This window comes from Choloepus didactylus, chromosome 2 (assembly GCF_015220235.1).
Source record: "Choloepus didactylus isolate mChoDid1 chromosome 2, mChoDid1.pri, whole genome shotgun sequence".
Classification (NCBI taxonomy): Eukaryota; Metazoa; Chordata; class Mammalia; order Pilosa; family Megalonychidae; genus Choloepus; species Choloepus didactylus.
This window is the reverse complement of record NC_051308.1, coordinates 194,042,946-194,068,926: the sequence shown is the minus strand read 5'-3', so window position 1 is coordinate 194,068,926 and position 25,981 is coordinate 194,042,946. Positions and strand designations below refer to the sequence as shown.

Sequence of the window (25,981 nt, the reverse complement as noted above, 5' to 3'; positions counted from 1 at the left end):
GTGGGCCCGGGGCCAACGTGGGGGGAGGGGTTGAGAGACTTTTCCCGGAATGGGCCCAGCAGGGTCTTGGCTGACGGCCCAGTGAGCCATGGCCCAGGACCCTTGGGTGGGAGAGTGAACCCAAAGGTACTCGTGGCTGGAGCGGTTACAAAAACCCTGTCACGAGGAAGAAACTGGGCTCCTCGGCAGTGGGTCGAAGGGGCCCTCTCCCCGGCCGTCCTTCCAGGTGCCTAAAGGGGGTCCAGTTCCTCTGCGGAAGGCTGGGAACTAGGAAGCTCTGCGGGCTAGACACCCCGCCTTCCCCGAGGTGGAGGCGTGGTGCGCCGCGCCCGCCAGGGCGCAGAGGGGTCGGTGCGGCGGTTCTGCCTCCTCGGGAAGTGGGGCCCGGCCAAGCCCAGAGCAGGGAGGCGGGCAGGCCCTCCCCACCCCGCGCCTGTGGGGACCCTCCGCCTGTGGCCGGAGGAGGCCGGCGTCCAGCAGATGCACGCGGGCGCGGGAGGGAGGGGTGTGGAGGGGGGACGAGGGAGAGGCGGGGAGGAGAAAAACCCACAACAAAACTTGCGTCGCGGAGCTCACGGCCCGACTTGAATGGAAGGAGCCCGCGCCCGCGGAGCGCAGCCGAGATTCGTGGGAGCGCGTTTGGCCGGCGCGGCGCCGGGGCGCAGCAGGTACCCGGCGCGGGCGGCCCGGGTGGGTCGGGGGGCTGGGGGCCGAGCCTGGAGGGCGGACTCGGACTTCCTCATCTTCCCCGGAGGGCCTCGACAGCTGCCCGGGGCGGGGCTGCCGCGTCTTGCCCCCTCCCTCAGACCCCTGAACCGAGGACACGGCTGGGGAGCCCCTCCTCCCGGGTGCGACCCCTGTGCGAGCGGCACCCAGGCAGGGGCCTTTTCTCCTTTCTGGCCAGAGGCTGGTCCCAGCTCCCGGGCCCCTCCCGCTCCACACATCTGGAAAGAATCTGAGGGTGAACGAGGGGGGGAGTGGAAGGACGCGGGCGGGGCATCAGGGAATGTGGGGGGCAGGTGGAACTGGGGAGGGGCCTGGACCCTTGTATTTAGGGCCCTGGCGTAAAACATCCTCGCGTCTTTCTACGTCAACTCGTCGGGGGCTCTAGGGAGTCCAGCCTTCCACCTCTTCATTGACGGAGAAACGCAGGAGGCCCAGAGTGGGGCAGAGATCTGCCCTCAGGGTGTGCGGGCAGGTGAAGCTGAGCTCGAGCGTCAGCCGCCGGGACCTGCGCTCAGGCTTCGCTCCCGGATCACTGTCGCGCCCTAGCCCAGTGCCGCGCACTCGCTGAGCCGAAGCTCTCCGCTGGCGGCCTGGTGTGTCGTTCTGTCTGTCTACGCGGCTGCCTCCCAGCTGGGACGACTGTGCAAAGAAGGGAGCGGGGGTTGAGGGGGGCCTCGGAGTGCGCGGAGTTAGGCGTGCGCCCTCGCGCTAATGCAGCGAGCGTCCCAGGTTCTGGCGCGGGGAACGATTGTGGCTTTGGGAATACCTGATGCGCGGTCAGGTGGAAGAGGCGGTGGCGGCGGCGGCGGCGGGCTCCTGGCGGCCTCCTGGGCTGGGGCCAGGGGTGGGAGGCAGCTGCAGCCTGAATTTCCAGAGAGGAGCAGGCTCAGCAGCAAAGCGGAGTGCCCTGGCCTGGGTGCATGCAGCGCGGACGGCCCCTGTCCCGGAGGCGCAGAAGGGTGCGCGCCCAGCACTTGGGGTGCATTACGGACCTCTGGAGGCCCTTGCAACCTGAGCGTCTGTCCTACGACTCCGGGAAGGTGAAGCTGCGGTTTGCCTTGGCTGTAGGTGTCGCCTCCATCAAGAGGCACAGCAGGTGTGATCTGGGAGAGCCCCTGGGTGGTCACATCCTCCACCCCTCCCTTGCACACGGGGAAGGCCATGCCAAGGTCATGGTGAGGCAGGAGGGGACCAACCAGACCCCGGGGTAGATTACTCAGATGATCTAAGGTAGATTACCTAGAGCCTGTGGGCTGTCCTGGGACAGAGCAGTGACTGGTCTGGGGGTTCTTCCCCTAGCCTACCCCCTTAACATCCACTCTTAGGGTTCAGGGCCCAGTGGAGTACAAGTGGAGAAGTGTCAGATTCACATGACGGTTTTCATGAGGTCTTGTGGAAGCATGCTCTGTGGCTTCTGTCTTCTTCTTGGGTAGGGGAGTGACTGAAGGGTGGCTAAGTGGCACCTTTGGGCCTGCAAAGCTTGGCCTTGGAACCTGGATGACTATCACTGGCACCTTAGCATAGTGGCCAGTGCCCTTGGCAACCTGGTTCTCCCTTCTCCAGAACTGTTTGCCCTTCCCTAAACCATCACCACCACCACCACCACCGTCACCACCACTGTGCCTTGCTCATGCCATTCTCTCTGCCTGGAGTGCCCTCCCTCCCCTGTCTCCTTGGTGAACACGTACTCAGCCTTCAGGGACTGCTCAAGGATCCGGGCAGGAGTCAGAAGACTCACATTCTAGTTCTGGCCTTACCTTTAATATACTCATTTGTGAACCGAGGGAGTTGAACCAGATAATGTAGAATTTTTCCAGCTCAGGCTTTCACAAACTCAATCATTCAGCAAACATTTCCTGAGCACCTGCTACATGGCCTGGGGAGTCAGGGAAGGCTCAGCTGAGCCTTGCAGGATGACGACATGAAGGGGGCTAGGGGTGCTGTGGGAGCACCAAAGAACCCCTAACCCAGCCAAGGAGGCAGGAGAGGCTTCCTGGAGAGGGACATTTGTGCAGGGCTTTGAAGAGGAGTAGGAGTTGGCAGGGGGTGGCAGCAACGGGAGCCCCTTTGTGCCTGAGTTTCCACATCTGCAAAACAGAGAGACTAACTCTTAGTCTTGGGATGCCTGCTGGGTCAACCAGATGCAGCTGTTTGGGGCCCAGCATAGAGCAGATGTTAAATTTGAGTCCCTCTGCAATATATGGAGGAGGACAAAGTGTTGGGGACCGAGGATTTGTGTCCTAATTTGGGTCTTCTTCCCCTTTCTTCCTGTTTCAGTTCTGCTTTAATCTCCCACTCAAGCCCTTCTGGGCCTCAAGGTTTTGTTTCCTGGGGGACAGGTAGCAGGTCCCAGGCCTCCACTTCCTCAGCAACAGTAACCCATGTGTGTTGTACCTGCCTGGTGCTAGCCTCGGGCTGGGCACATCATCAAAATCATTTCCTTTAATTCTCATGAGCTAACTCCCATGTCCATTTCCTAAACTAGGAAACTGAGGCTCAAAGTGAAGTGACTCATTCGGCTCACAGAGGCAGAATTGGAACCCATTCCTTCTTTCTCTAAAGCACGTCACGTGCAGAAGACTCGCTGCAGACGAAGCTGGCCCCTCTTGCCTGGTACTTGCTGTTCTGCGGGTTTGTGTTTTCCTCTCCAGGGGGACTTGAGGCTCCTGGAGACGAGGGTCCTGCTCCCTCCTCTGTTCTCCACACACCTCCCATAGGGCTGGGCACATAGAAGGGGACTTAGGAACTTGTCTTGCCCAACACTCTTTGGAGAACAGGTAGGAAAATTGAGGCTCAGATGGGTCAGCGATGTGACCAAGGTCATAAAGCAAACCAGGTATGGGGTTGGCACTGCCCAGGATCCCAAAATCCCAAGAGCGGCTGACCAAGCTGGGGAGGGAGAGATGGCACTGGGCCACCACTCCCCAAGCTCTGTCTCTTCTTTCTGTCTCTTCCTTGAATCCAGCTCCTCCTGTCCATTCCTGCAGAACAGCTCCTCCCTCTGTACACAGACCAGTCTGTTATCTTCTGCATGCACCATGCCACAGCCTCTGAGTGCTCCCCACTGGTCCAGCCTCCACGTGGCATCAACCTGTGTCACACGCCTGCTCTTCAATGGCGTCTCATCTTGCCTAAGATAAAGGTCACGCTCCCTAACCTGGCCTTCAGGCCTCTTCTGGGCCTGGACTTGTGGCCCCTGCCCACTTCCATCACTTCCAGTCCCCAACCCCGACCACACCCTCCAGTGAGCTCAGGAGAGTTCACAGCATGGGCTCTCTTGCCCCCAGGCCTTTGCACAGGCTGCCCCCCCACTGCTTCTATCACCCTTTCCCTTTCCCTTTCGCCTGATATTCATCCTTCGTGGTTAGATCAGGCATCGAGCAGGCAAGGTTAGAGCCAAACTTCCACCGTCACCCCTCAGATCACGCTGAGATTATTCAGCTCACACACGATGCCCTAGGCCAGTGCTGCCCAATGGAGAGAGGGTGTGAGCCACAAATGTAAGCTGCATATGTAAAATTTTCTAGAAGCCACATTAAGAGTAAAGTGAAACAGGTGAAGTCAATTTTAATAATTTATCTTACTTGACCCAATATATCCCAAATACTCTTATGTAATTAATATAAAATTAGTGATATCTTATGAGATATGAATAATATGAATGAGATCTTTTTCTTTCTTCTATTTTGTACCAAGTCTTTGAAATTCGTGTACACTTAACGGTTTACACTAACAGCGCGTCTGTGTGAACTGGTCACATTTCAAGTAAGCGTCCCTAGCCACATGTGTTGGACAGTGCAGCTCGAGGCTGTGAGTTTCTTCTGCGCAGTAGCCATGTCTGAGCCTTCTGTCAGGCTTGGCCCAGGGAAGGGCAGCGTGACATTGTGCATAAGACCTGGGGTGGGAGCTCGGGTTGGCCACTCACCACCTGTGTTATATTGGCTGATCCCATTGGGCCTCAGTTTCCTGATCTCTAAAATGGTGATGATAATATTTTCAATATGGTTCATAATGTTATTATTTAGTAAATGAGATAAATTAAATATTTTTACAGACACAAAGCTGAGGGTGAGGGAGGAAAAAGAGCCTGTCCAGTGAGTGCACAAGCTCCTTCCCCTGGGTCTCCGTGGCCTCCTGCTCTGATTGGATTTAGGCCCTGGGTCAATGCCAGCACCCCCCTCTCCCAGATGGTCTGCAGATGGGGTCAGGTGGGCAGGGAGGAGGCTGAGGGTTGTTGTGGTCTGATGCTGTGGTTCCAGCTGCAGAAAGGCCAGAGAGCTAGTGGGGTGGGTTTTATATGTTCTGTTCAAGTGGTGGTCTGTAGACTGGCTGAGGATCAGTTGCCCATTTTGGTCAGCAGGGGTGTGGTTGGGTGGGCGTGCACCACTCGTGGCTGCTGCCTGACCCTGGGAACCCAGGAGCTGTGTGCATGCTGGGCTCCTCGTTCTCTGCCAGGTCAGTGGCCAGGGGCCCCAGTCTGCTTGGGCCTTGTGGTTTTAGGCTGCTGCCCTCTTCTCTCTCCTCAAATCTTTTCCCTCTGGAGCCTCATGTTCCCCGGGGCCCCTTTTACAGTTCTGGGAGCCTTGGTGCTCACCCAGTCTTGGTGTCCACTGGGGTCTGGGACCTTATCCACCTCTCCTGCATCCCCTGTGCCCAGCATGGGGCCTCACTTCGAAAGGTTGGCTGAGCTAATGAGTGAGACAGAGTGGTATCTAAGATACTGCCACAAGGGCTGCAGGAATCCGTGGGAAGGTAGAGTCCCTGCAAAATCTTCTCGGGGGAGGTGGGACTGGGTGGGATCAAAAGTGTAGCAAGATCTAGAAGAGGGAGGGGAGGAAGCAGGGAATTGTGGAACAGACAGTGGTGTGGTCAGGATGTAGACAGCTTCCATATATCCAGTGATTAGTGATAGGAAGAGCTAACATTTATTGAGCACTTACTGTATGCAGGGACATGCATCCCACTGACTCTTCACAGCTCCCTGTGAGGATGGTTCTGTCATCGCCATGGGTGGGTGAGGAAGCTGGGATTTAGGGGGGTTACACAGTTTCCCAGGGCTGTGGTAACAAATTACCACAAACTGGGTAGTTTAAAACAACAGAAATTTATTCTCCCACAGTTTGGGAGCCAGAAGTTGAGAAGGTGTCAGCAATTTGGTTCCTCCTGTAGGCTCTGGGGGACAATCTGTCCCATGCTTCCCTGCTAGCTTCTGTGGCTCCTGACAATTCTTGGCATTCCTTGGCTTGTAGACACATCACTCCAGCCTTGGCTGCCATCTTCACCTAAACTGCTCCTCTGTATGTCTTCTCCCCTTCTCTTTTCTTGTAAGGCCACTTATTAGACTTAGGACCCACGTCAAGATTCTTAATTTAATTATAGTTATCCCTTCCACATCACAGGGATTAGGGGCATGGTGTCCCTATGATCTCAAAAATCTGCATACATTTTTTTTCCCAGGTTTTTAGGAGGCTCCCTAGTTGCCTCTTGATCAGCAGATGCTGACTCTCCCATTACTTTTATATTATGTAGGCTAAACTTTTTTTTTTTTTTCTTAAAATTTCAAACCTGCCTTTGCTGGCCTGAAAATCTGTAGGGGTAGACCCTTCACCTTCATTTCCTTTGAGGAATCATATAAGGACTTAGCCTTTCTTGTATGATGCCAGAGTCTACTGGAATGCCTTTTTTATAACTATCCTGCACATTTCTGGCCTGTGTATGTCGTCTGTGGTGTCCACAAAACTCCAAAAAAAATTCCCACTTGTCTTCTTATGCCAACCTGTGATATATCGAAACCATAATGGGGAAAGTCACAATGTGGAAGAGATAACTGTACATCTATCTGCAAAGGCCTTTTTCCGAATAAGGCCACATTTACAGGTTCCATGTGGACTTATATTTTGGGGGAGCCACCATTCCCCCAGAGCCTACTTTCGTAACCAGACACTAGCATTACCATCACACTCCCATGTTACCAGACTGTCACAGGCCCAGCATCTCGCAGGTCTTCTAACTGCTCTGTGAGTTGTGGTCCCCAATCGAATGTGGGGGAGAGAGGCCCAGCCACATGCTCTCGGCCACTCAGTGGAGTGGGTGCCCCAGGCCTGGACACTTGCCACTGTGCCTGCTTCTTTCTTAACCCAGCGTGTTAACACCTGTAATCGCTACAGGAGTGTCAGTAGTTCCAGGGGCTTTGTGTCTGTTACCTTGCTGACTCTCACAGCAGCTGTGAGGTTAGACTTATTATCTGCATTGTACAGATGGGGAAACTGAGGCCCAGCATGGTCAGAGTCAGCAAGTGGTGGAGGTGGGGCTTGAACTTGGGTCTCTGGGACTCCAGAGTTGATGTACCTGAACTACTGCCTGTCACCACTTATCATGGGCATTTTCCCCAGAGATGCTCTTTAAGTGATTCCCTGTAAAGAGAATTCCACGGACCCATGGGGCTGCTGGGACCATGGCACCCCTCGCCCCAGCATCTTCCTCAGTGGGCCTGGGACCATCCCGGCACCTCCCTCCCTGCTGCAGTAGGGGACCATGCTGGGGAGCGGTCATGTGAGCACATGCCCTGGTGCGGCAGCTGAGGGTGTAAACATGAGGAATGGGACTTGGGAGGGCAGGGGGCAGCAGCAGCTCTGTTCACTGATGGCTCTTCTGTGCCCAGCTCTGGTCTGGGTCAATGGCCAGACACAGTTGCTCACAGCCCTGTGTAGGAGAAAGAAGCATCCATGTATTCACAGCGCGGCCTAACTCCTGCTAGGGGAGCCGTTTATTCAAAGCTGGACTGCCTGGGGGCATCTCAGAGTCTTCTCCGGGCAAGCAACAGTGGAGTTCCTTCTTGGAAGAGGAGTCGTCACCGGGTACACATGAAAGGGGAAGGGCATTCAGGTAGAAGGAACAGCATGTGCAAAGGCCTAGAAGGAGGAACTACTAAACAGACCTGTATAACTTGGGGGCAGGGGGTGGGGGTGAGGGAGTTGGAAACAAGAAAAGGACCAGGTCCTGGAGATCCTAGAATGGCAAGCTGAAGAGCTGAGACAAACGCTGCTGGTGCTGGGAGCCTCCGGCAACCTGGTCCAACTCCTGGCCCTGCCATGGCCTGTGGCAGCTGGCGGAGGGAAAGGGCCTCCCAGCACTGTCTGCTCCAGGGCAGCGAGAGCTCAGCAAAGCCCGGGCCAGGTCCTGCAAGTGACAGCTCTTCCTGGGCCTCAGCCGCCCCTTCTTTGAAATGGGGGTACAGATTCCTTGGGACTAGGCCTGGTGAGGGTTGGGGAAGGTTTTGCAGACCTGCCAAAGGACAGGGCTTGGTCTCATCACCCTCTCCTCCCCACCAACCCCTGCCAGAGGGCAGCCCTGATGGGGGTGGGGTGGGGAGGGCGAGACCACTATCTGGGCCCTGTCTTGTGCTCAGAAAGGCTGCATTATGACTTCCGTGAGCCCTCGCCCCTGTGCCTACTGCACCTGCCAGGTAAGTCTGCCCTGGCACCCAGGTGAGTCTGAACTTGCCCCCCTGCAGGCACCATGGCCCAGAGCAGGGTGCTGCTGCTCCTGCTGCTCTTGCCCCAGCAGCTGGGACGTGTGCTTGCAGCGAGGGCCTCCGCTTTCGGCCGAGCTGGTGCCCCCAGCCTGAGCCCCGAAGAGAACGAGTTTGGGGAGGGGCCGGTGCTGGTCCTGAGCCCCGAGGAGCCAATGCCCGGCCCAGCCCCAATTGACTGCCCCCGTGACTGTGCCTGCTCCCAGGAGGGTGTCGTGGACTGTGGTGGCATCGACCTGCGTGAGTTCCCGGGGGACCTGCCTGAGCACACCAACCACCTGTCCCTGCAGGTGAGGCCGGCGCTGCACCACCGCTCACCAGGGGCTGCCCAAGCCCCCCTCTCTTGGGTCCCGTCCCAGAACCCCAATGCTCCCAATGCCCTGCTCACCTGGAACCCCAACACTCCTGGCTCCCCACTTCCCAGATATAGGGTGCTAGGGCAGGTCAGACACATGGAGCCCTAACCTCCCACGTCCCCCATGTGGCATCCTCCTCCTCGGAGCACACGGAGGAGTCTGGGCTGAAAATGGCCACCAAACTGCCCAGCAGCTGACCCTCTGAATAGAGTCGGGGCACTTCAGACCCCCTTCCAGGCTGAGCAAAGCAGCCTCGGCTACTCTGAGACTCTGGAAGATCAGGGAATGGAGTGTTCTTCTTGGCTGGGGACCTGGGGCTTTCCACAGGCCTTGAGCCCAGGCTGGCATCCGGTACCCCAGGAAGGGAGGAGTGGCCTTCCAGACGGGGACTGCAGGGCACTGGGGCATCCCTGGGGGAGAGGGGGGCGTGGTTAAGGCCAATTTCCAGGGGAGAGTCAGGCCTGGTGAGGGACGGTAACCCGCCCACTGTCACCCCTGGTGGGTCTGGGCTGGCGGGGGTGGAAGCCCAAGTCCAGGGTAGCGATGAGGGAAAGGGACAATTGAGGGCAACGTTTATTGTTTCATTTACTCACTCCTTCATTCATACCATATTCCTGGGTACCTGCTGGATGCCTCTGGCCCCATGTGGGTTACTAGGGGTGCAGTGGGACATGACCTGCCCTTGAGGCACTCACAGTCTGTGGGAGGCAGAGACCCAAACAGGAAGCAGTGACCCGGAAGGCATGGTGCTGTGGGCCCAGCACAGGCCCCTGATCCAGCCTGCTGGAGGAGGAGGTGCCGACCCAGGCTTTAGAGGTTTCCAAGGGGAGTGGGGGGCAGCAGGGCCACGGGAGGGAACCAGAGTGGTTTCTGGCTTGGGGATGGGGAGAAGGGGCTGAGGACGCAGGTCATCAGGTGGGAACCCAGCAGGGAGCCGGTCAGGAGGGAGACAGAGGATCGGCTCTGGGCACACAGCTCCGGACTGCCCCGGGGCAGCTGTGCGTGGGCACCTGAAGATGGGGCTCCCCATCTGTTGTGGTCTCTGCTGAGTCCCCAGTGCCCAGATTTGAGCCTGACCCAGAGGGTCTCTCTGCCATGGGGAGGATCCCAAGGGAGGTGCCCAACAGAGGGACGGGGTCCCAAGACTTCAGCCTAAGGCGGGGACAGGCTTCGAGTGGGGCAGGAGCCCTGTGCAAGGTGCTGCCTTCTCGCCACCCCTTGCCCCCGCCAGAACAACCAGCTGGAGAAGATCTACCCTGAGGAGCTCTCTCGGCTGCATCGGCTGGAGACACTGAACCTCCAGAACAACCGGCTGACTTCCCGAGGTGAGGGGTCTCCCAGAGCCTGGGCCCGGGGACACCAGGCAAGGGGCTCAGGGGCCTGAGTGGGGCTGGTCCCCATGGGGGCAGGTTGGCCCTGCGGATTCTGGGGTGTGGAGAAGAGCAGGGCCTAGGCTGGGCTGTGAGTGGGGCCAGGTGAGGGTTGGCTCTGCAGGGAGCAAGGGGCTCCATGTGGTGCCCAAAAAGCCGCCCTTGGGTGTTTCTGCTTCTGCTTCCCCCACCAGCCTGAGACTTGGGGAGCCAGGTCAGGAGAGAGGCTTCAAGTCTTAGATTCCAGGATCTTTGTCAGAATCTTCAACTCAATGAAAGCCTTTAGAATCAAAGACTTGCAAACTCTCTGAATTTTAAAAAGTTAATTTTTTCTGATGACAAAAATAGCATATCATTATTATAAAAAATTTAAAACATGGACAAGAAAATGAAAGAGAAAACACTCAAATCTACCACTTGGAATTAATTACTGACATTTTGGTATATTTCTTTCCTTCTTTTTTCAAAGAGCTTTATTCAGGTATAATTTATATGCCATAAAATTTACCCAATTTAAAGGTACGATTTGAGGAGTTTTACTACGTTTATACAGTGGTGCAACCAGCATTGTAATCCAATCCAGTCTTTTCCTTTGAGTTTCTAAATATGTAGCTGGACTCATACTATACATATGATAACCTGCTTCATTTCACTTGGCAATGACCCCAGTAGCATTTCTCACATTGCTAAAAATGCTCAGTAACCATCATTTTACGCAGCAGCAGGGTGTTCCATGGAGAGGATGCTCCACAGTTTATATAATTGTTCCCTCCCAGCAGATACTTGGGTGAGTCCCAGCAGCTAAGGGTCTTGGAGGCCAGAACCAAGTGTCAGAGGCCACCTCAGGGCTGGAGAAGGGCCAGCTTGGCCCAGCTCCCAGTGACAGCTGAGTGCTGATGCTACATCTGCTGGATAGGACAGGGTGTGCCAGGTGGCGGAATGGGGGCAGCCAGGGGCAGCAGCCCTGCCTTGCAACGAACCATTCCCAGCTTGCACACCCCACCCGCCCTCTCCCAATGGGGCCGGGTATGAAGTGAGGCTCTGATGCTCTGGGAGGGGAGTACTTCTTCCTGGCAGGGAAGGGTCAGGCTGGGTCCTTTGCCCTGTGGCCTGACCTCATAGGATGGTTCCCATTCAAGGCTGCCCCCAGAGGGTGAAGGGATCAGTCAGTTGCTCAGCAAACACTACCTCCACCCTTGAGCTTAGGCCCATTTGAGCAAGGGAAAGAAAATGGGGCCATGCAGGCCTATTGGGACTGATTGGAAAGGAATCAGCTGAACCTGCCTCAGGGGGTGGACGTGGGGGAGAGCAGGTCAGTGCTCAGCCTGCTCCCCTGTAGCATCTCCTTCATCCAGGGCTCTGACCGATGCCTGTCCTTTGAAGGGCTCCCGGAGGAGGCATTTGAGCACCTGACCAACCTCAATTACCTGTACCTGGCCAATAACAAGGTGAGGGGCCCAGGGCAGGGTGGGGTGTGCTGCCCTGTCCCCTTGGTGCTGTCTTGGACTGAGTTCATTGAACTTTCACCAGGACCTCTTCTGGGCTGGCTGCTGGGTCCCCAGTGCTCCTCAGACTTTGCCCTTTTTGGGGTAGGGGGGGACATGACAGACACAGACCCCACACCAGTATCCCAGGATGAAGTGTGGTCAGGTAATGAAGACAGTCAGATAATGAAAGGGAGGAAGAGCTTGGAGGGCTTCCTGGAGGAGATGACATTTGAGCAGACATGAACGGTAATAGTATTTCAGCCAGGGGTCCCCAAAAGAAGAAGGCACTGCAGTAGTGGGGCCAGCATGAGTAAAGGCACAAAGGCACACAACTTCAAAATAGTTGACAGCCCCCCAGGGTTCTGTCCTGGCCCCTTCTCTCTCTGAACTCACCTGAGTTGACCCGTCCACTCCCTGGGCTTAACTCCCATCCCTATATCACAGCCACATCCAAATCTCCAGATCTTTCCATTCCTAGGGACTTGCGGCTCAAGGATCTACCTGTCTACCTGACATTTCCCAAGATGTCTAAAGCATATCTCTCACCCCAAGTAGAAGTACCAATTCCTGCCCACGGCCCCCAAGCCTAATCTTACATTTACCTAAAGAGCGTCCAACTGCCTACAGCACCATTAGTCCAAGCCAAAAATCTAGAAGTGCTCCCGGAAGCTGTGCTCTCCCTCACGCCCACCCAGTCCCATCAAGTCCCCTTCTCTCCACCGTCCCTCACCTGGACACCCCTGCCGCCTCTTTTGCCTCCCCATTCTCCTCAGAGCAGCTGGAGTGACCTTTAAAACCCATTCTCCAACTCTGTGATTATACTAAAAGCAATTGATGTACACTGGATGGACTGTATGGTATGTGAATATGTTTCAATAAAACTGCTTTAAAAAAAAATCAGCAACAACAACCCGTGCTGCCCTTCCACACCCTCTGCCCCGTCCCATGGCTTCGAGCCCTGCAGTGGCTTCCCCTTCCGCTTGGAATAAAATCGCCACTCCTCCCAGTGACCTCGCCTGCCCCCTGGATCTCATCTCGCCCACTCCATCCCTCTCCCTCTGTCAGCCGCCCTAGTGCAGGGGACTTGTCCCCACACAGGGCTCAGCCTCCCTGCTCCTGCTGCCTCAGATCTTCTCTCTGCTGGCATTTCTGGTGCCACCGTCACTCTCTGCCCTCAGTGTGTTTCGATTCCTGGCACAGCAGCTGTCACTATCAGACACTTTTCCCCCTGGTGTGTGTATTGCCTTCTCTATTAAGACGGAGGCTCTGTGGAGCATGAACGCCTTGGCCTTGGCCCCTGGGACAGGTCCAGGGCCTGGGGCCATGCCCGGCGTGCTGCGGTTGCACTCAGGGACTGCCGGATGAGTGCAGTGGACACGGGGCTGCGTTTGGGGAGGTTTGGATGGCTCGCTGCAGACACAAGGGTCAGCGTAGGGGAACAGTGAGCAAAGACCAGGAGGACTGGCAAGGGCAGGCCACGGGGAGCTTTGGATGTCGTGGGGAGCTGTTGGAGGTTTTGTTTTTGTTTTATTGAGGAGTGGGGCAGGTTTCTGTTTTAGAAACATGGCCCTGGTTGCAGGGAGGAGACCCACTGAAGGGGCTCAGGTGAGCACCAGGCAGTCAGCGGGGCCCAGAACTGGCCCCTGCCCCTCCATTCATCTTTCTGCCCCGATGCTTTCCTTTCCAGCTGACCTTGGCACCCCGATTCCTGCCCAACACCCTGATCAGCGTGGATTTTGCAGCCAACTATCTCACCAAGATCTATGGGCTCACCTTTGGCCAGAAGCCAAACTTGAGGTCAGAGGTCAGAGGGGGTGGCCCCCGGCTCTGGCTGGGGAAGGGAGGAGAGGCTGCCCCACACCGTGTTAGGCACAGAGGCCCTTGGAGCAGGGGCTTGCTGTGCAGTGGGGGGACGATGCCCCAGGCCAGGGGCTGGAGGGGCATAGACTATGAAGGCTTCCAGAGGAGGTGGGTGGTGCCTGAGCTGAGACCTAAAGGTGAAGAGGGATCAGCCCAGGAGGGAAGGACAGCACAATTCCTGCAGGAATTGTGGGGAGCTGGGTGAGGGGTTCCCCTCCTTTCCCGGCCCTGGAGAAACGAAGCATCTCCCAACAGGCAGAACTATTCCTTCACACAAAGGCTATCTTGGGAGGGGTGGGCTCCCCTCTAGCACAGGTATGTGAGCGGGGCAGGGCAGTGCTAGGTGGGGAGATTGAGGCCCAGCCTCTCTCCAGAAAGGAAGTTGGCTTGGACAACCCTGGTGCCACATCCGTCCCCAAATCTGCCATCTCACTCAATTCTCCCCATCCCCCTGAAAAGCCAGGGTTGCTGTGCATGTCCCCACTCCACAGATGAGAAGGCTGAGGCCCTAGGGGACCACATGGCAGGACTAAGCTATGTGTTACATGTGTTTAGCTTGTTCCTTGTCTTCTCCCCTTCTAGTGTGTCAGCTCCATGAGCCCAGAGGTCTTGGTGTGTCCACTGCTTTATCTTCAGAGTCTAGAACAGTCCTGGCACACAGTGGCACTCACTATATATTTTTTTAGTCAATGAGAGGTCACCCCCTGTGGCACAGGCCTCGTGCTGGGCACTGGGGACACAGAGGCAGGCAGAGATAGGCCCTGTCTTCAGGAAGTCCCAGGCTGTGTGGGGTGACAGGCAGGGTTGCAGCTGAGATGGAGACAAGAAATCCAGACTGGAATGGTCAGAGGCAACTGAGAACCTTGAAGGGTGTGGAGGAGCATGCACTGGGGTCAGGAAAGCTGAGCTTGAAGCCTGTTGCTGCCACTAACTTGCTGGGTGAGGGATTTCCCTCCTTTTCTAGCCCCTGGGAAGGGTCACTTCAAGGTCTTGGTCTCCTGGGCTGTGTAGGCTCTTCTAACTCTACCCCTTTGGGCCTGGACGGGCTCAGACCCAGCCAGGGTGTGGATGTGGAGCTAGTACAGGCGCCAGAGGGAGTCAAGGGGAGCACAGGTGGGATGAGGCCCCGTGCCCCCCCTCCAGGTCCGTGTACCTCCACAACAACAAGCTGGCAGATGCCGGCCTTCCCGACAACATGTTCAACGGCTCCAGCAACGTCGAGATCCTCATCCTGTCCAGCAATTTCTTGCGCCACGTGCCCAAGCACCTGCCCCCCGCCCTCTACAAGCTGCACCTCAAGGTGAGGAGGGGAGAGGGCAGGGACGGGGCAGAGCGGGCCCCACAGCCAGGGCATGAGTGCAGCATCTGCAGCAAGGAGAGCCCAGGCCCACAAGAGCACCGTGAGGCTGTGGGGCTGTAGGCACATGCCGGAGAGCACAGAGGCCACCTCAGAGAACCCAGCAGAAGCCTGGACACCTGGCCTTGGGTGCAAGTTGTGGTGGGGAACCATCAAGGCTGCCCCTGAAATGCTCCAGGCCTGGGTCCTCCCCGTGGTTCCTCCAGACCCCTCTCCACTCCTTATCCAAGGCTTGCCCTTGCCCTCAGTGCTCCCTTATGCTCCCCCCCCCCCAGAACAACAAGCTGGAGAAGATCCCACCAGGTGCCTTCAGTGAGCTGAGCAACCTGCGTGAGCTGTACCTGCAGAACAACTATCTAACCGATGGGGGGCTGGACAATGAGACCTTCTGGTGAGCCCTCCTCCCCCAGACCCTCAGCGTGACTGCAGCGTCCTGGGCAGCTCCTCCCAGGGCCCACCCTTCCCTGACCCCAGCCAGGCCCTTTTCATGCATGGCCCTCACCCACCTGCCTCTGGAGGGTTTCCCCCAGAGAAGAAACTTCCAGATTGTGCTTCTGTTGGTGTTTCCGCCCCCAAGACAAGCGAAGTATACAGGTTAAGTCCTGCCAGGCTTCCCCCGAGGCAAAGAAGCATTTGCAGAGACTGGCTTCTTAGTATGACATACAAACTCAAGCATACTTGTTGAAGGCAGCTGTATTTTGATTATTTTAGGGCCCAGGGTAGCCACAGAAGGCCTAGTTAAACAATCAGTCTTCAAACTAACCATGTGCCAGAAACTGTGCTAGATCCTTCCTACACCAATATACCATTGAGTCAACCCAGAGAGAGGCTCCAAGAGGACACCCAGGCAGTGAGTGGCAGAGCTGCGATGAGTTAGAGGCAGTTCCCCTGCGACCTCCCTTGGGGATGATGGTGCAAACAGAGGTGCAGCGTGGGCTCCTGCAAGCTGTCCTAATTTCCTCCCTCCCCCAGGAAGCTGTCCAGCCTGGAGTACCTGGATCTGTCCAGCAACAACCTGTCGCGCGTCCCAGCGGGGCTGCCGCGCAGCTTGGTGCTGCTGCACTTGGAGAAGAACGCCATCCGCAGGGTGGACGCGGACGTGCTAACGCCCATCCGCAGCCTCGAGTACCTGCTGCTGCACAGCAACCGGCTGCGGGCGCGCGGCATCCACCCGCTGGCCTTCCAGGGCCTCAAGCGGCTGCACACGGTGCACCTGTACAACAATGCACTGGAGCGCGTGCCCAGCGGCCTGCCCCGTCGCGTGCGCACCCTCATGATCCTGCACAACCAGATCTCGGGCATCGGCCGCGACGACTTCGCCACCACCTACTTCCTGGAGGAGCTCAATCTCAGCTACAACCGCATCACCAGCCCGCAGGTGCACCGCGACGCCTTCCGCAAGCTGCGCCTGCTGCGCTCGCTAGACGTGTCCGGCAACCGGCTGCACACGCTGCCGCCGGGCCTGCCCCGCAATGTGCACGTGCTGAAGGTCAAGCGCAATGAGCTGGCCGCCCTGGCCCGCGGAGCGCTGGCTGGCATGGCCCAGCTGCGGGAGCTCTACCTCACCGGCAACCGGTTGCGCAGCAAAGCCCTGGGCCGCCGGGCCTGGGCAGACCTCCCCCGCCTGCAGGTATGGAGGGAGGGTGGGACTGGGCTTGGTTGCCCTGAGCCCACCCATGCGCTGGGACGTGGTAGGGGTGGGGCAGGAGGACTGGGCCAGGAGGGCGGTTCAGGCCGAGCTCATTCACCTGCAGGTACCAGCTGGGAGCCTGGGGCCTCAGGGTAAGAGAGGCTGGACCATGCTGGGGTTGTGGCTGGCATGTCAGGGTCAGTCCAGCTTGCCACAGGTAAAGGGGTGAAGGGCCTGGCAGGACAGGGCCATGGGCAGAATACTGCTAGGCTGAGCTCACTACCCGAAGGTATAGGCTTGAGGAGGGCTGCCGGGGGAAGCGGAGAGGTGGCGGGGCCCGTGGTTCAGGATTACTGGGGGGCCGTTCAGGTGGCATAGGAGTCAAGCTCACTCACCTGCAATTGCAGGAGCAGGTGCTTGCAGAAGCCTAGGCTTTGTGGGAGTAAGATGGGGGTGCGGGTGGGGCAGGGGGATGGCAGTGCCACAGGGGTGACCTCACCAGTCTGCAAAGGGCTAGGGCCAGGGGATTCTATTCCAGGTATTCTGGTTCTGGGGCTGGTTAGAGAGGCCAGGGCTGTCTGGGCATGTGACTCGAGCCTGAATGGATTACAAGTGAAACCACCAAACTCAAGTCAGTGTGAGCCAAAAGGGATATTCACCAGAGAAACTTGGGAGGGAGGGCCACGGGACTGCCAGATCAGAGACTGGAGCTGCCGGGACCCTCCCCAGCCCAGCACCCTGCCACAGCCCCCTCTGTGCCACCCCTAGCAACGCCAGTGCCCAGCCCTTCCAGACCAGACCAGACAGATGGGAAGAGGCCCCAGGGCGTATTTGCCTCTACCCTCTTCCCTCACATGGCCTCAGGGCTAGCTCCTCCCTACTCACTGTCACTGCCCGGGGAGGCCTTCCTTCACTGCCCCACCACCTTCGTCTGCTTTGCTTTTCTTCATGAGCCTCACCCCTTCCAGGCATTCTGTTGTTGTAGATTTGTTTGAAGCCTGCCCCTCCCAGGCAGGGATTTTAGCAGGTTGTAGCTAAAGCCCTCCACGTGGTGGACTTGCCTTAAATGCTTGGGGACTGGTCCCAGAGCTGACTGAATGAGCAGATGCAGGCCCAGAGCTGTCAGGATCAGGATGTCGGAGGGGCCCAGAGGGTAGAGTTAGCTGGGATCTCTCCTCACCCAGACCTCCCTGCTGAGTGCCAGACACCAGTATCCAACCACTCTCTTGGAAACCCCTACTCAACTTCAACCCCCATTGTTGCCTCCTCCATACCTGCTCCTCCTGCTGCCTTTTCTAACTCAGTGATGGGGACGACAAGGTGAGTGATTGTGCCCTCAAGGAACGTAGGAACTGCACCAGTAATCCCCCCCCCGCCCCCCGTTACCAAACCCTGCCAATTCTCCTGTCACCAATCTCTATCTGTCTGCTTCCCTCCATCCCCACTGCCCCTACCCCAGGCCAAGCCACCCCCATTTCTTGCCTGGGTAGTTTATTCATGTGCAATCAGAGGGTGTCTTGAAAAGCACATGCCCATCTCAGGCTCCTGCAAAGACCCTTCCCATGGCTCCCCACTGCCCTTCAAATCCTTGCCAGCTTCCCTTATGTTTACCACATGCACCAGCTTGGCTCAGATGGGCCCCTCTACTTGCACCAAGCCCACACCATGTGGCAGACACAGCTTTCAAACGGGGCACCCAGTGGGGAGTAAGATAGATGGAGGGTCACTGTCCTTCTGGAGCTGACAAGAACTCAGCTTAAGTGCCACCTCCTCTGGGAAGAACCTCCCTCCCATTTGCCAACGGTGGTCAGGTTAGATGCCCCTTGGGTCTGGGTGAGTTCGGTCAGGAATGGGGTGTCTGGGTGAGGATGCTTCCTCATACTGCTGGATATTTCTACAGTTCCCTGTGCTTCAGAACCCCCCTCCCTAGCACAACCCCCATCTGTGCTGGCTGCTTTTTATTTGGGTCTCTCCTCCCCTGGGATGCTTTCCCGGCCCCCTCCCAAGGCTGGGTTGGGCCCCCCCTCCAGGCTCCCTCATCACAGCCCAGTTCCACAGGGCTGTCATTCTCAGAGTTTGTGTCCATCTCTCCCACCAGACTGGCTTTCCGAGGGCAGAGTCACTGTCCCGGTGGATTCAGTGGCCCCTGCACCTGGGAATGAATGAGAACGTGCTATAGCAGAAGTGTCTGGAGAGCACTGAGTGCTGGGGGAACACAGTGGGAAGCAGGGACCCTGCTGTGTAGGGGGACAGGACAGGGAGGCTTGCATACCTTGAGCTCCCCTTGAGCTTGAGTGCCCCTTGTATCCTGATACCACCCCCCAGTTTCCTGACCCTGAATCCCAGCCTGCCAGGGTGAGAAAGGGGGTGGAGAGATCACAGTGTTCTGCCCTGTGGCTGCCCAGCGTTGTTGAGGGGCAGGGGGTGGGGGGGCAGCCGTGAGTTTGGCAACAGAGCCTGGTGCACCATCTAGGTCTCCTGCCTACCTCAGGGTTTGTTCTGCCGCCTGGAGAACTCGCTTCAGGCTCCAGGGCTCTAGGTATGTGGTGGCCCTGGGGCTGACGAACCTGGGTCCTGGCTGCCACTCCTGGGTCACTGCAGGTCTCACACCCTTGCTGTCCAGCCCATCACCAGTCTGTGCCCTGCCCTGCCCTGGGATGAGCAGCCCCACCCATGTGACCCCCACCCTTCACCCTCATCCAGGCCAGAGGGGTGAGATTCAAAGGCTGGAGGATCTCTGGCCTCTGCCTGTCTGGAGTCCGTAGTCTGATGTGGTGACAGGTGTACGATGAAGGCAGAACTGTGGCACCCAGATACCTTTGCTGTGAATTCATGCAGGAAGGCAGGAGAGGCTGGGAGGGATGTACATCAATTAGAACAAGGGTTTGGATTTAGGCACATGGGCTCTGTGACCTTGGACAAATTGTTTAACCTCTCTGAACCTTTGTTTCCCCATATGGAAAAATGGAAGAGTTACAGATCCCACCCCAAAGAGTTACCATGAGCCTTAGATGGGCCAGTGGTCAGTGGGAGCTTTGCGTGCTGTGGAGGGCTGTGCCCAGATTGGAGTCCCTGACTGCCCTGGTCACCCCTGCAGCTGCTGGACGTTGCTGAGAATCAGCTCACAGAGATCCCTGAGGGGCTCCCCGAGTCGCTCGAGTACCTGTACCTGCAGAACAACAAGATTAGCACGGTGCCCGCCAATGCCTTTGCCGCCACACCCAACCTCAAGGGCATCTTTCTCAGGTAGGAGGTGCCCTGTTGCCTTGCTCATCCCCTCTGGGATGGGCCGTGGCTCCAGTGGGACAGTCGAGGCACATGGGAGCAGCTTGGTTGGAAGCTTGGTTCCACTGCGGACTGGCTGTGTGTCCCTGGGTATGTCACAGAACCTCTCTGAGCCTCCATTTCCTCAGCTCTCAAGGCTGGGGACAAATCCTGGCTGCTCCAGGGTCACTGCGGGCCACACACCCTCAAAAGTTTGTGGAAGGGCTTTGCAAACTTTAAAAAGTGTGCACGTGGGTGTTACTTATGTAACTGTGGCAGGAAGGGATCCGGAAGAGCCTTTCCCCGCCCTGGGAAGGCTGGGCCCTGAGAGCACAGTGAGTGCTAGTGTCCACGGCCAGCAAGGCCAGGCCTGCATCTCAGACCCAGGGTGGCAAACGTCCTGGTCCTCACTGGCTGAGGACACCCCTACACTGGGCTCTGGGGATGGGAGTTCAGAATGATTCGGGGACCCAGCCTCCCCAAGGAGCATCTGTGCAGCAGGGCCAGGGTGGGTCCCCCCAACACCCCCCACCCTAAACCAGAGAAAAGGGGAAATAGAGACAGAACGGAGGGAAGCAGCAGCATGTGCACTGAGGGTGTGACCTGCAGGGGAGCAGAGGCCCAGAGAGTGGAGGAGGCCTGAGATCACAGCTGCAGCCTCAGCCTTGCTGCACCAGAGTGTGTCGCCAGCCTGGCACAGCCCTGGCCTCATCTGCACCAGGCACTGAGGTGACCCAGAGGATACTGGGTTAGTGCCAGAGGGTGGGCAGAGAAGAGGCCCCAGGTCCCCTACTCCCCAGTTATAGTGAGGGCACATGCAGAGTGTCTCTGTTTGCCAGGGCTGCAAACAACAGAAATTTATTGTCTCATGGTTCTGGCTGCTAGAAGTCTGAAATCAAGGTGTTGGCAGGCCGTGCTTCAGTTGAAGTCTGTAGGGTTCCGGTGTGTGGCATCAAAACTCAGTCTCTGCCAAAGGCACGTGACTATGTGACTGTCTGTCTGTCTCTGTCTATCTGTCTTCTACTTACTGTGTCCTCGTTTCCTCTGATTATGAGGACACTAATCACATGGGATTAGGGCCTGTCTTAATCCAGTTTGATTTTATCTTTTCTTTTAATCTGCAGATTTTATTGAGATATATTTCATCCAAAGTATACAGTCTCACAGTATCATTCCTTAGTTGTGCAATCACCGCACTCAATTTTAGACAACTTTCATTGCTCCAAAGAGATAAATAACAGACACACAAAATAGGAAAGCCCTAAACACCCCATATCCCTTATTCCCCCCATTATTGACCCCTAGTATTGGTGTGGTACACCTGTTACTGTTGATGAAAGAATATTAAGGAATTACAGTTAAATATAGTCCATAGCTTGCAATAGGTAATTTTTTCCATGTACCACTCTATTATTAACTCTTTGTACAAGTGTCATACATTTGTAACGTCTGTAGTAGTTCATGCAAGAACTTATTTATATTTGTAGTGTTAATCGGTGACACATGACTTTGAACAACCCCTTTAGATCAAATTCACCCACAATACGGCACTGTTACTTATAAACCCAATAATGAGCTACCATCACCTCTATCCATTCCCAAACATTTAAGTTCAACCTCATTAACAATTTTATACACATTAGGTAACCACTCCCCTTCTCTAGCCTCTGTCCATCTCTATGTCCCCTATAGTCTACATTTTAAGACTTTGAGTTTACGTATTCTAGTTCATATTAGTGAAATCATATATTATCTCTCCTTTTGTGTCTGGCTTATTTCACTCAGCATTATGTCTTCAAGGCTCATCCATGTTGTCACGTGCTTCAAGACCTGATTCCCTCTTACTGCTGCATAGTATTCCATCCTGTGTATATGCCACACTTTGTTTATGCACGCATCTGTTGAAGGGCACTTGGATTGTTTCCATCTTTGGCAGTTGTGAACAGTGCCACTATGAACATCAGTGTGCAAATGTCTGTTCATGCCCCTGCTTTCAGATCTGGGTATATACCGAATAGTGGAATTGCTGGGTTGAACGGTAACTCAATATTTAGTTTTCTGAGGAACCGCCAAACTGACTTCTGCAGTCAGTTTGGCCTTATCTTAACTAATAACATCTTCAAAGATCCTATTTACAAATATGTTCACATTCACAGGACTGGAGGTTAGGACTTGAACATATCTTTTTGGGGGGCACAATTCAATCCAGAAAACAGAGGGAGGCTTCACTCACTCTCCAGATGGGGAAACTGAGACGGGTGGGGCTGGCCCAGGGTCTCCCCTGCATCCCAGCTGTTGCTAGGCTACACTGCTTGTCCTTTCTGTGATGCACCATGCCTGCCCCTCCCTTTACCTTCTGCAGTGGGTAGGGGCTCCCGGCATTGACCCACCCTGTGGGTGGTCCACACAGGTTTAACAAGCTGGCCGTGGGCTCTGTGATGGACAGCGCCTTCCGGAGGCTGAAGCACCTGCAGGTGTTGGACATTGAAGGCAACTTTGAGTTTGGAGGCGCTTCCAAGAACCGTGGCCATGTGGAGGAGGAAGAGGAAGAGGAGGAAGAGGAAGACGAGGAAGAAGAGGAAGCGAGATAGCAACAAGGTGAAACGGATCTGATTCAGGTAGGTGATCTGTACGGAGTCAGCACTCACCACTCCTCGCCGCATTTTCCTGTCCCTGACCCCATTCTGGGGCTGTTCTGTCCACTCCTCTCCCTCTTTCCCTACTTCCTCCATTCATTCTGCAAACCTACGAGAGCACTTGGTATGTGCTGGGAGATTGTAATTGAGGATGGTGAGTGCTGGGGTGGTGGTGCAGAGGATGGACATGGGGGCCCATCAGGAGGTTTTTAGGGAGATGATGGGGACTGGGTAGTGAGAATAGAGACAACCAGATGGGCCTGAACGGGGCCTGCAGGCAGATTCCAGAGGCCAGAGTAGTGCTGCTGGACAGGGGTGAGGGACAGGACAAGGTCCAGGTGTTTAGCTTGGAACTCCGGCTGCATGTTGGTACTGAGAGGAAGAACAGGTTTGGTGGGGGCTGAGTGCATTGTGTGGAGCTTTTCAGGGGTGGTTGGATATATGGGTCTGGGGCTCAGGAGGGAAGTCTGGGCTGGAGTGGGGATCCAGGCATGGTCAGCCTTGAAACAGTCTCTGGAGCTGCAGCAGGCTGCACAGGGTGCCCAGGGTGATTGAGTGAGAAAGGTGGGGCCGGTGGGAGGGAAGCCTGCAGAGGGGAGGGAGATGGGAGAGCTAGGAAAGGAGGTGGCAAAAACCAGCCAGCTGAGGGCAGGGAGTATTTACACATTTATGAAACAAAGCACCAACACATGTGCACATGCACATGAATACATACATGTATTTGTACACATTCATGCTTACACAAAAGGGCTAGAGGATGCATGGACATGTGTGTAGAACATGCCCTCCATACAATGTGCACACAGAATACATAAATGTGCATGCATTCCACAACACACCCATATGTACAGAACATGCACACATTTGCACACAAATCTGTACACACACAAGCAATTCATACATGCACATCCATGTACACAAGACTCTTACAAGTACACGTGCGTGCACACCATGGCATAGACACATGCACATATGTGTGCACATACATGCAAGTACATGAACACATGCACATTTGTGCACATGCAGAGACCCTTACCTGAATGCATATGACACACATATGCACCCTCTGACACTCATGTACAGAACATGCACATTCTTGCACACGTTTGTGCATTCATGTGAGCCATGCACATGTGCATGCCTGTGCATCATATACAAGCCCTCGTATGCACTCACTTCCCCAGAAGTGGGGAAATCACACACATCAGTTGTGCTGAGAGGCTGAGGGAGCTGAGCACTGCCAAGGGCCCAATGGCTTTATCCACAGGGAGCTCATCTGTAGCTTTGTAGGGGGTGGCTTCAGGGGGATGATGGAGCTGGAGACAGTGGCTGGAAAGGAAGTACATCCACGAACTGGAGACAACTCCTGCAAGAAGTTTGGCTGTGAAGAGATGGGAGTGAGGGTGGTAGTGAGAAGGGAGTGTGACATTCAGGAGATACTCATTTTATTTTATGCCCTTTTTAAGGACTTGGTCTGGTTTGAATGCTCATGGGGAGGGTCTGGCAGGGAGGGAGGAGTTTAAGATATAAGAGGGAGAACTGAGTGTGAGTGCGAGATCCCTGTGGAAACAGTAGGTGGGACTGGCTTTGGCAGGAGGGTCCATGCATCCACTGTGGCCGAGGACCGAGGGCTGGCTGCAGTCACAGGCGGGTGAGTGGCCCGGTGGCTGGACGTGAAAGTGCGTCAGCCCGATGCCTTCAGCAGGAGGCGCTCAGCAGACCAGGGTGGTGTGAAACGGTGCAGCTGGCTCCATCCGTGGCTGGGCTTTGGCCAGGTGTATGGGGCAGGAGGACAATGAGCAGGGAGGTCAAGTGTCTTGGCGAGAGAATGAAGTAAGTCAGGGCTCCTGGGAGTCAGGCCGAGTCGGGTAGGAGGCGCGCACAGCAGGGGGATGGCGGCGGGGGCACGGGAGGGGGCTGTTGGAGAATGGGGTGAGCAGCCAGGAGGAGAGGAGGGTGTTGTCAGAGGGTGTATCAGAGGTTAGGACTTCCATGTGTGCTATGCTGGGTGCTCACAGGGCTGTTAGGATGTGGAATTGCGGAGGGGCAGAGAGGAGCCTGAGGTGGCTGCTGAGGTCCCCCTTGGGTGGATGACAGAGGAAGTTGGGGAGAGGAGTCCAAGCTGATGACAGAGAATGGAGTGCCTGGGGGTGGTTGTCTGAGCTGGAGGAGCAGGCCCAGAGGCAGCACCGGGGAGTAACCGCCCTCTCCCTCCTGGGGCCCTGGGGTGGGGGTCCTGCAGGTGGAGCCCCCTTTTCCTGAGGCCTTGTCCTCAGGCAGAGCCAGGGGTCAGGGACAGAAGTGACTGGCCATTTGGTGAGGATGCTACAGCCCTCACGAAGTGGCTGCAGGGTCATGGATGGAGGATGATTTGCCCCCTCTGGACAATCAGTTGAGCAGAGGGAGCCCTGAGGCCCCAGGGAGTGGCCCGTGGGCTGGATGCTGAGGCCTCAGGAGCAGAGGGCCTGTCTCTAGCACCCAAAGGCCCCCTGCGTCTGCCCACAAGCACATCCCCGTGGGTGGCCCCACTGGTTCTGAGCGCCCAGGGGCAACTCCCCCATCCCCGCCACAGTAGCCTCTCTTTCCAGAGTCCCCTCCAGCAGAGCCCCCCCTGTGCTGTCATCTACCTCCCCCATGCCAGTTGTGGCTGGTGGATCTGCCCTGGCCTGGCCTCTGACCCTCCTCCATGTTCTGCAGGACAGTGGACTGCTGGACTCTTATCTGCAGCCCCAGGCTCTGCCCCGTGAGCCCTCCCTTCTGTCACCCTCATCACAGGCCCCATCAGCCACACCCAGCACTGCCCCCATGGAGCGTCCCACACGGACACAGGCTGAACGCACAGTCCCACCCCTTCCTGCTGTGTACCCCACGTGCAGACATCCCCACCACACACACATACAGCATGGCCACACAGCCACAGCCAGCTGCACATCGTCCTCCAAATGGTCACACTCTCACCCACACCCACCACAGCTGTCATACCCTCTGAGTCATGCAGACTTGGGGGAAGGGTCTGACACACACAGGCACTACTTGCTCCCCCGTGGACATGTACACACACACACACATGCATGCACACACACACATAGACATGTACCTACATGCACACACACGCACAGTCACGTGCAAACAACCCCACATGGCCTATCTCACCAACAGCTCTTAACCAGCCAGAACTGTCCAGAGCAGTTCACCATCTGCCCTGTCTGTCCGTCCATCCCCTGGAGAAGACACAAGGTGATCTCTGTGCGCTTTGCTGCCAGGTGCCTGCCACCCTCTGGAACTCACAAAAGCTGGCTTTTGTTCCTTTCCCTCCCTTTGTGGACAGGAACCTTCAGGACTGCTGCCCTGGCCCCTCCTGCCCTGCCCCTTTCAGCAGCTGGGGCAGCCACTCCGCTGAGAGCCCCACCCCGGCCACATCCTGGCAGGGCCCCCGGCACCCCGGTGGGCAAGCCCCATGGAGACCAGCTGGAGAACCTCTGGGTGCAGCGAGGAGGCAGCAGAGGCTGTGGGGCCATAGAGAGGCAGGAGGGGCCCAGCTGCAGCCCAGGGGGCCCTGTTTCATTCTTTGGGACTGCGGGAGAGTTCTGGGTGCCTTTTAATTTTTATTCTTTTTAAAGAAAAAAAAATGATAAAAATCTCAAAGTTGATTTTTCTTGTTACAGAAAATCTAATATAAAAGCATTATCCCTGTCCTGGCAGCTGTGGCCGTGTCTGTGTGGCTTTAGGGGTGGGTAGGATACGAGCACCTCAGCACCCTGTCT

General features: G+C 56.3%; 1 protein-coding gene across 5 annotated transcripts; it reads left to right on the top strand.

The window, feature by feature from the left end:
• Positions 1-525: 525 nt before the first annotated feature.
• Positions 526-25,912, top strand: PODN (podocan). 5 transcript variants are annotated; one of them, XM_037827200.1, is made up of 13 exons: positions 542-668; positions 3,212-3,339; positions 8,240-8,547; positions 9,845-9,938; positions 11,367-11,431; positions 13,158-13,267; positions 14,474-14,630; positions 14,963-15,078; positions 15,660-16,317; positions 16,442-16,534; positions 19,415-19,563; positions 21,992-22,199; positions 25,546-25,912. In XM_037827200.1, exons 3-12 carry the CDS (start codon positions 8,245-8,247, stop codon positions 22,170-22,172), a joined length of 1,926 nt encoding a protein of 641 aa, XP_037683128.1. In that variant the 5' UTR covers positions 542-668; positions 3,212-3,339; positions 8,240-8,244; the 3' UTR covers positions 22,173-22,199; positions 25,546-25,912. The 5 variants fall into 5 exon arrangements, with proteins under 5 accessions (XP_037683130.1, XP_037683129.1, XP_037683127.1 ...); XM_037827202.1 differs by lacking the exons at positions 3,212-3,339; positions 25,546-25,912 and adding an exon at positions 25,377-25,528 and having other exon boundaries at positions 526-668; XM_037827201.1 differs by lacking the exons at positions 3,212-3,339; positions 25,546-25,912 and adding an exon at positions 24,915-25,367 and having other exon boundaries at positions 526-668.
• Positions 25,913-25,981: the final 69 nt, after the last annotated feature.

Excerpts from the sequence above, each read along its gene's own strand:
- PODN (XM_037827199.1), top strand. The coding sequence starts at position 8,245 with ATGGCCCAGAGCAGGGTGCTGCTGCTCCTGCTGCTCTTGCCCCAGCAG. Across the intron at positions 9,939-11,366 it reads CAACCGGCTGACTTCCCGAG|GGCTCCCGGAGGAGGCATTT; the intron begins GTGAGGGGTCTC and ends TGTCCTTTGAAG. Across the intron at positions 16,318-16,441 it reads CAGACCTCCCCCGCCTGCAG|GTACCAGCTGGGAGCCTGGG; the intron begins GTATGGAGGGAG and ends ATTCACCTGCAG.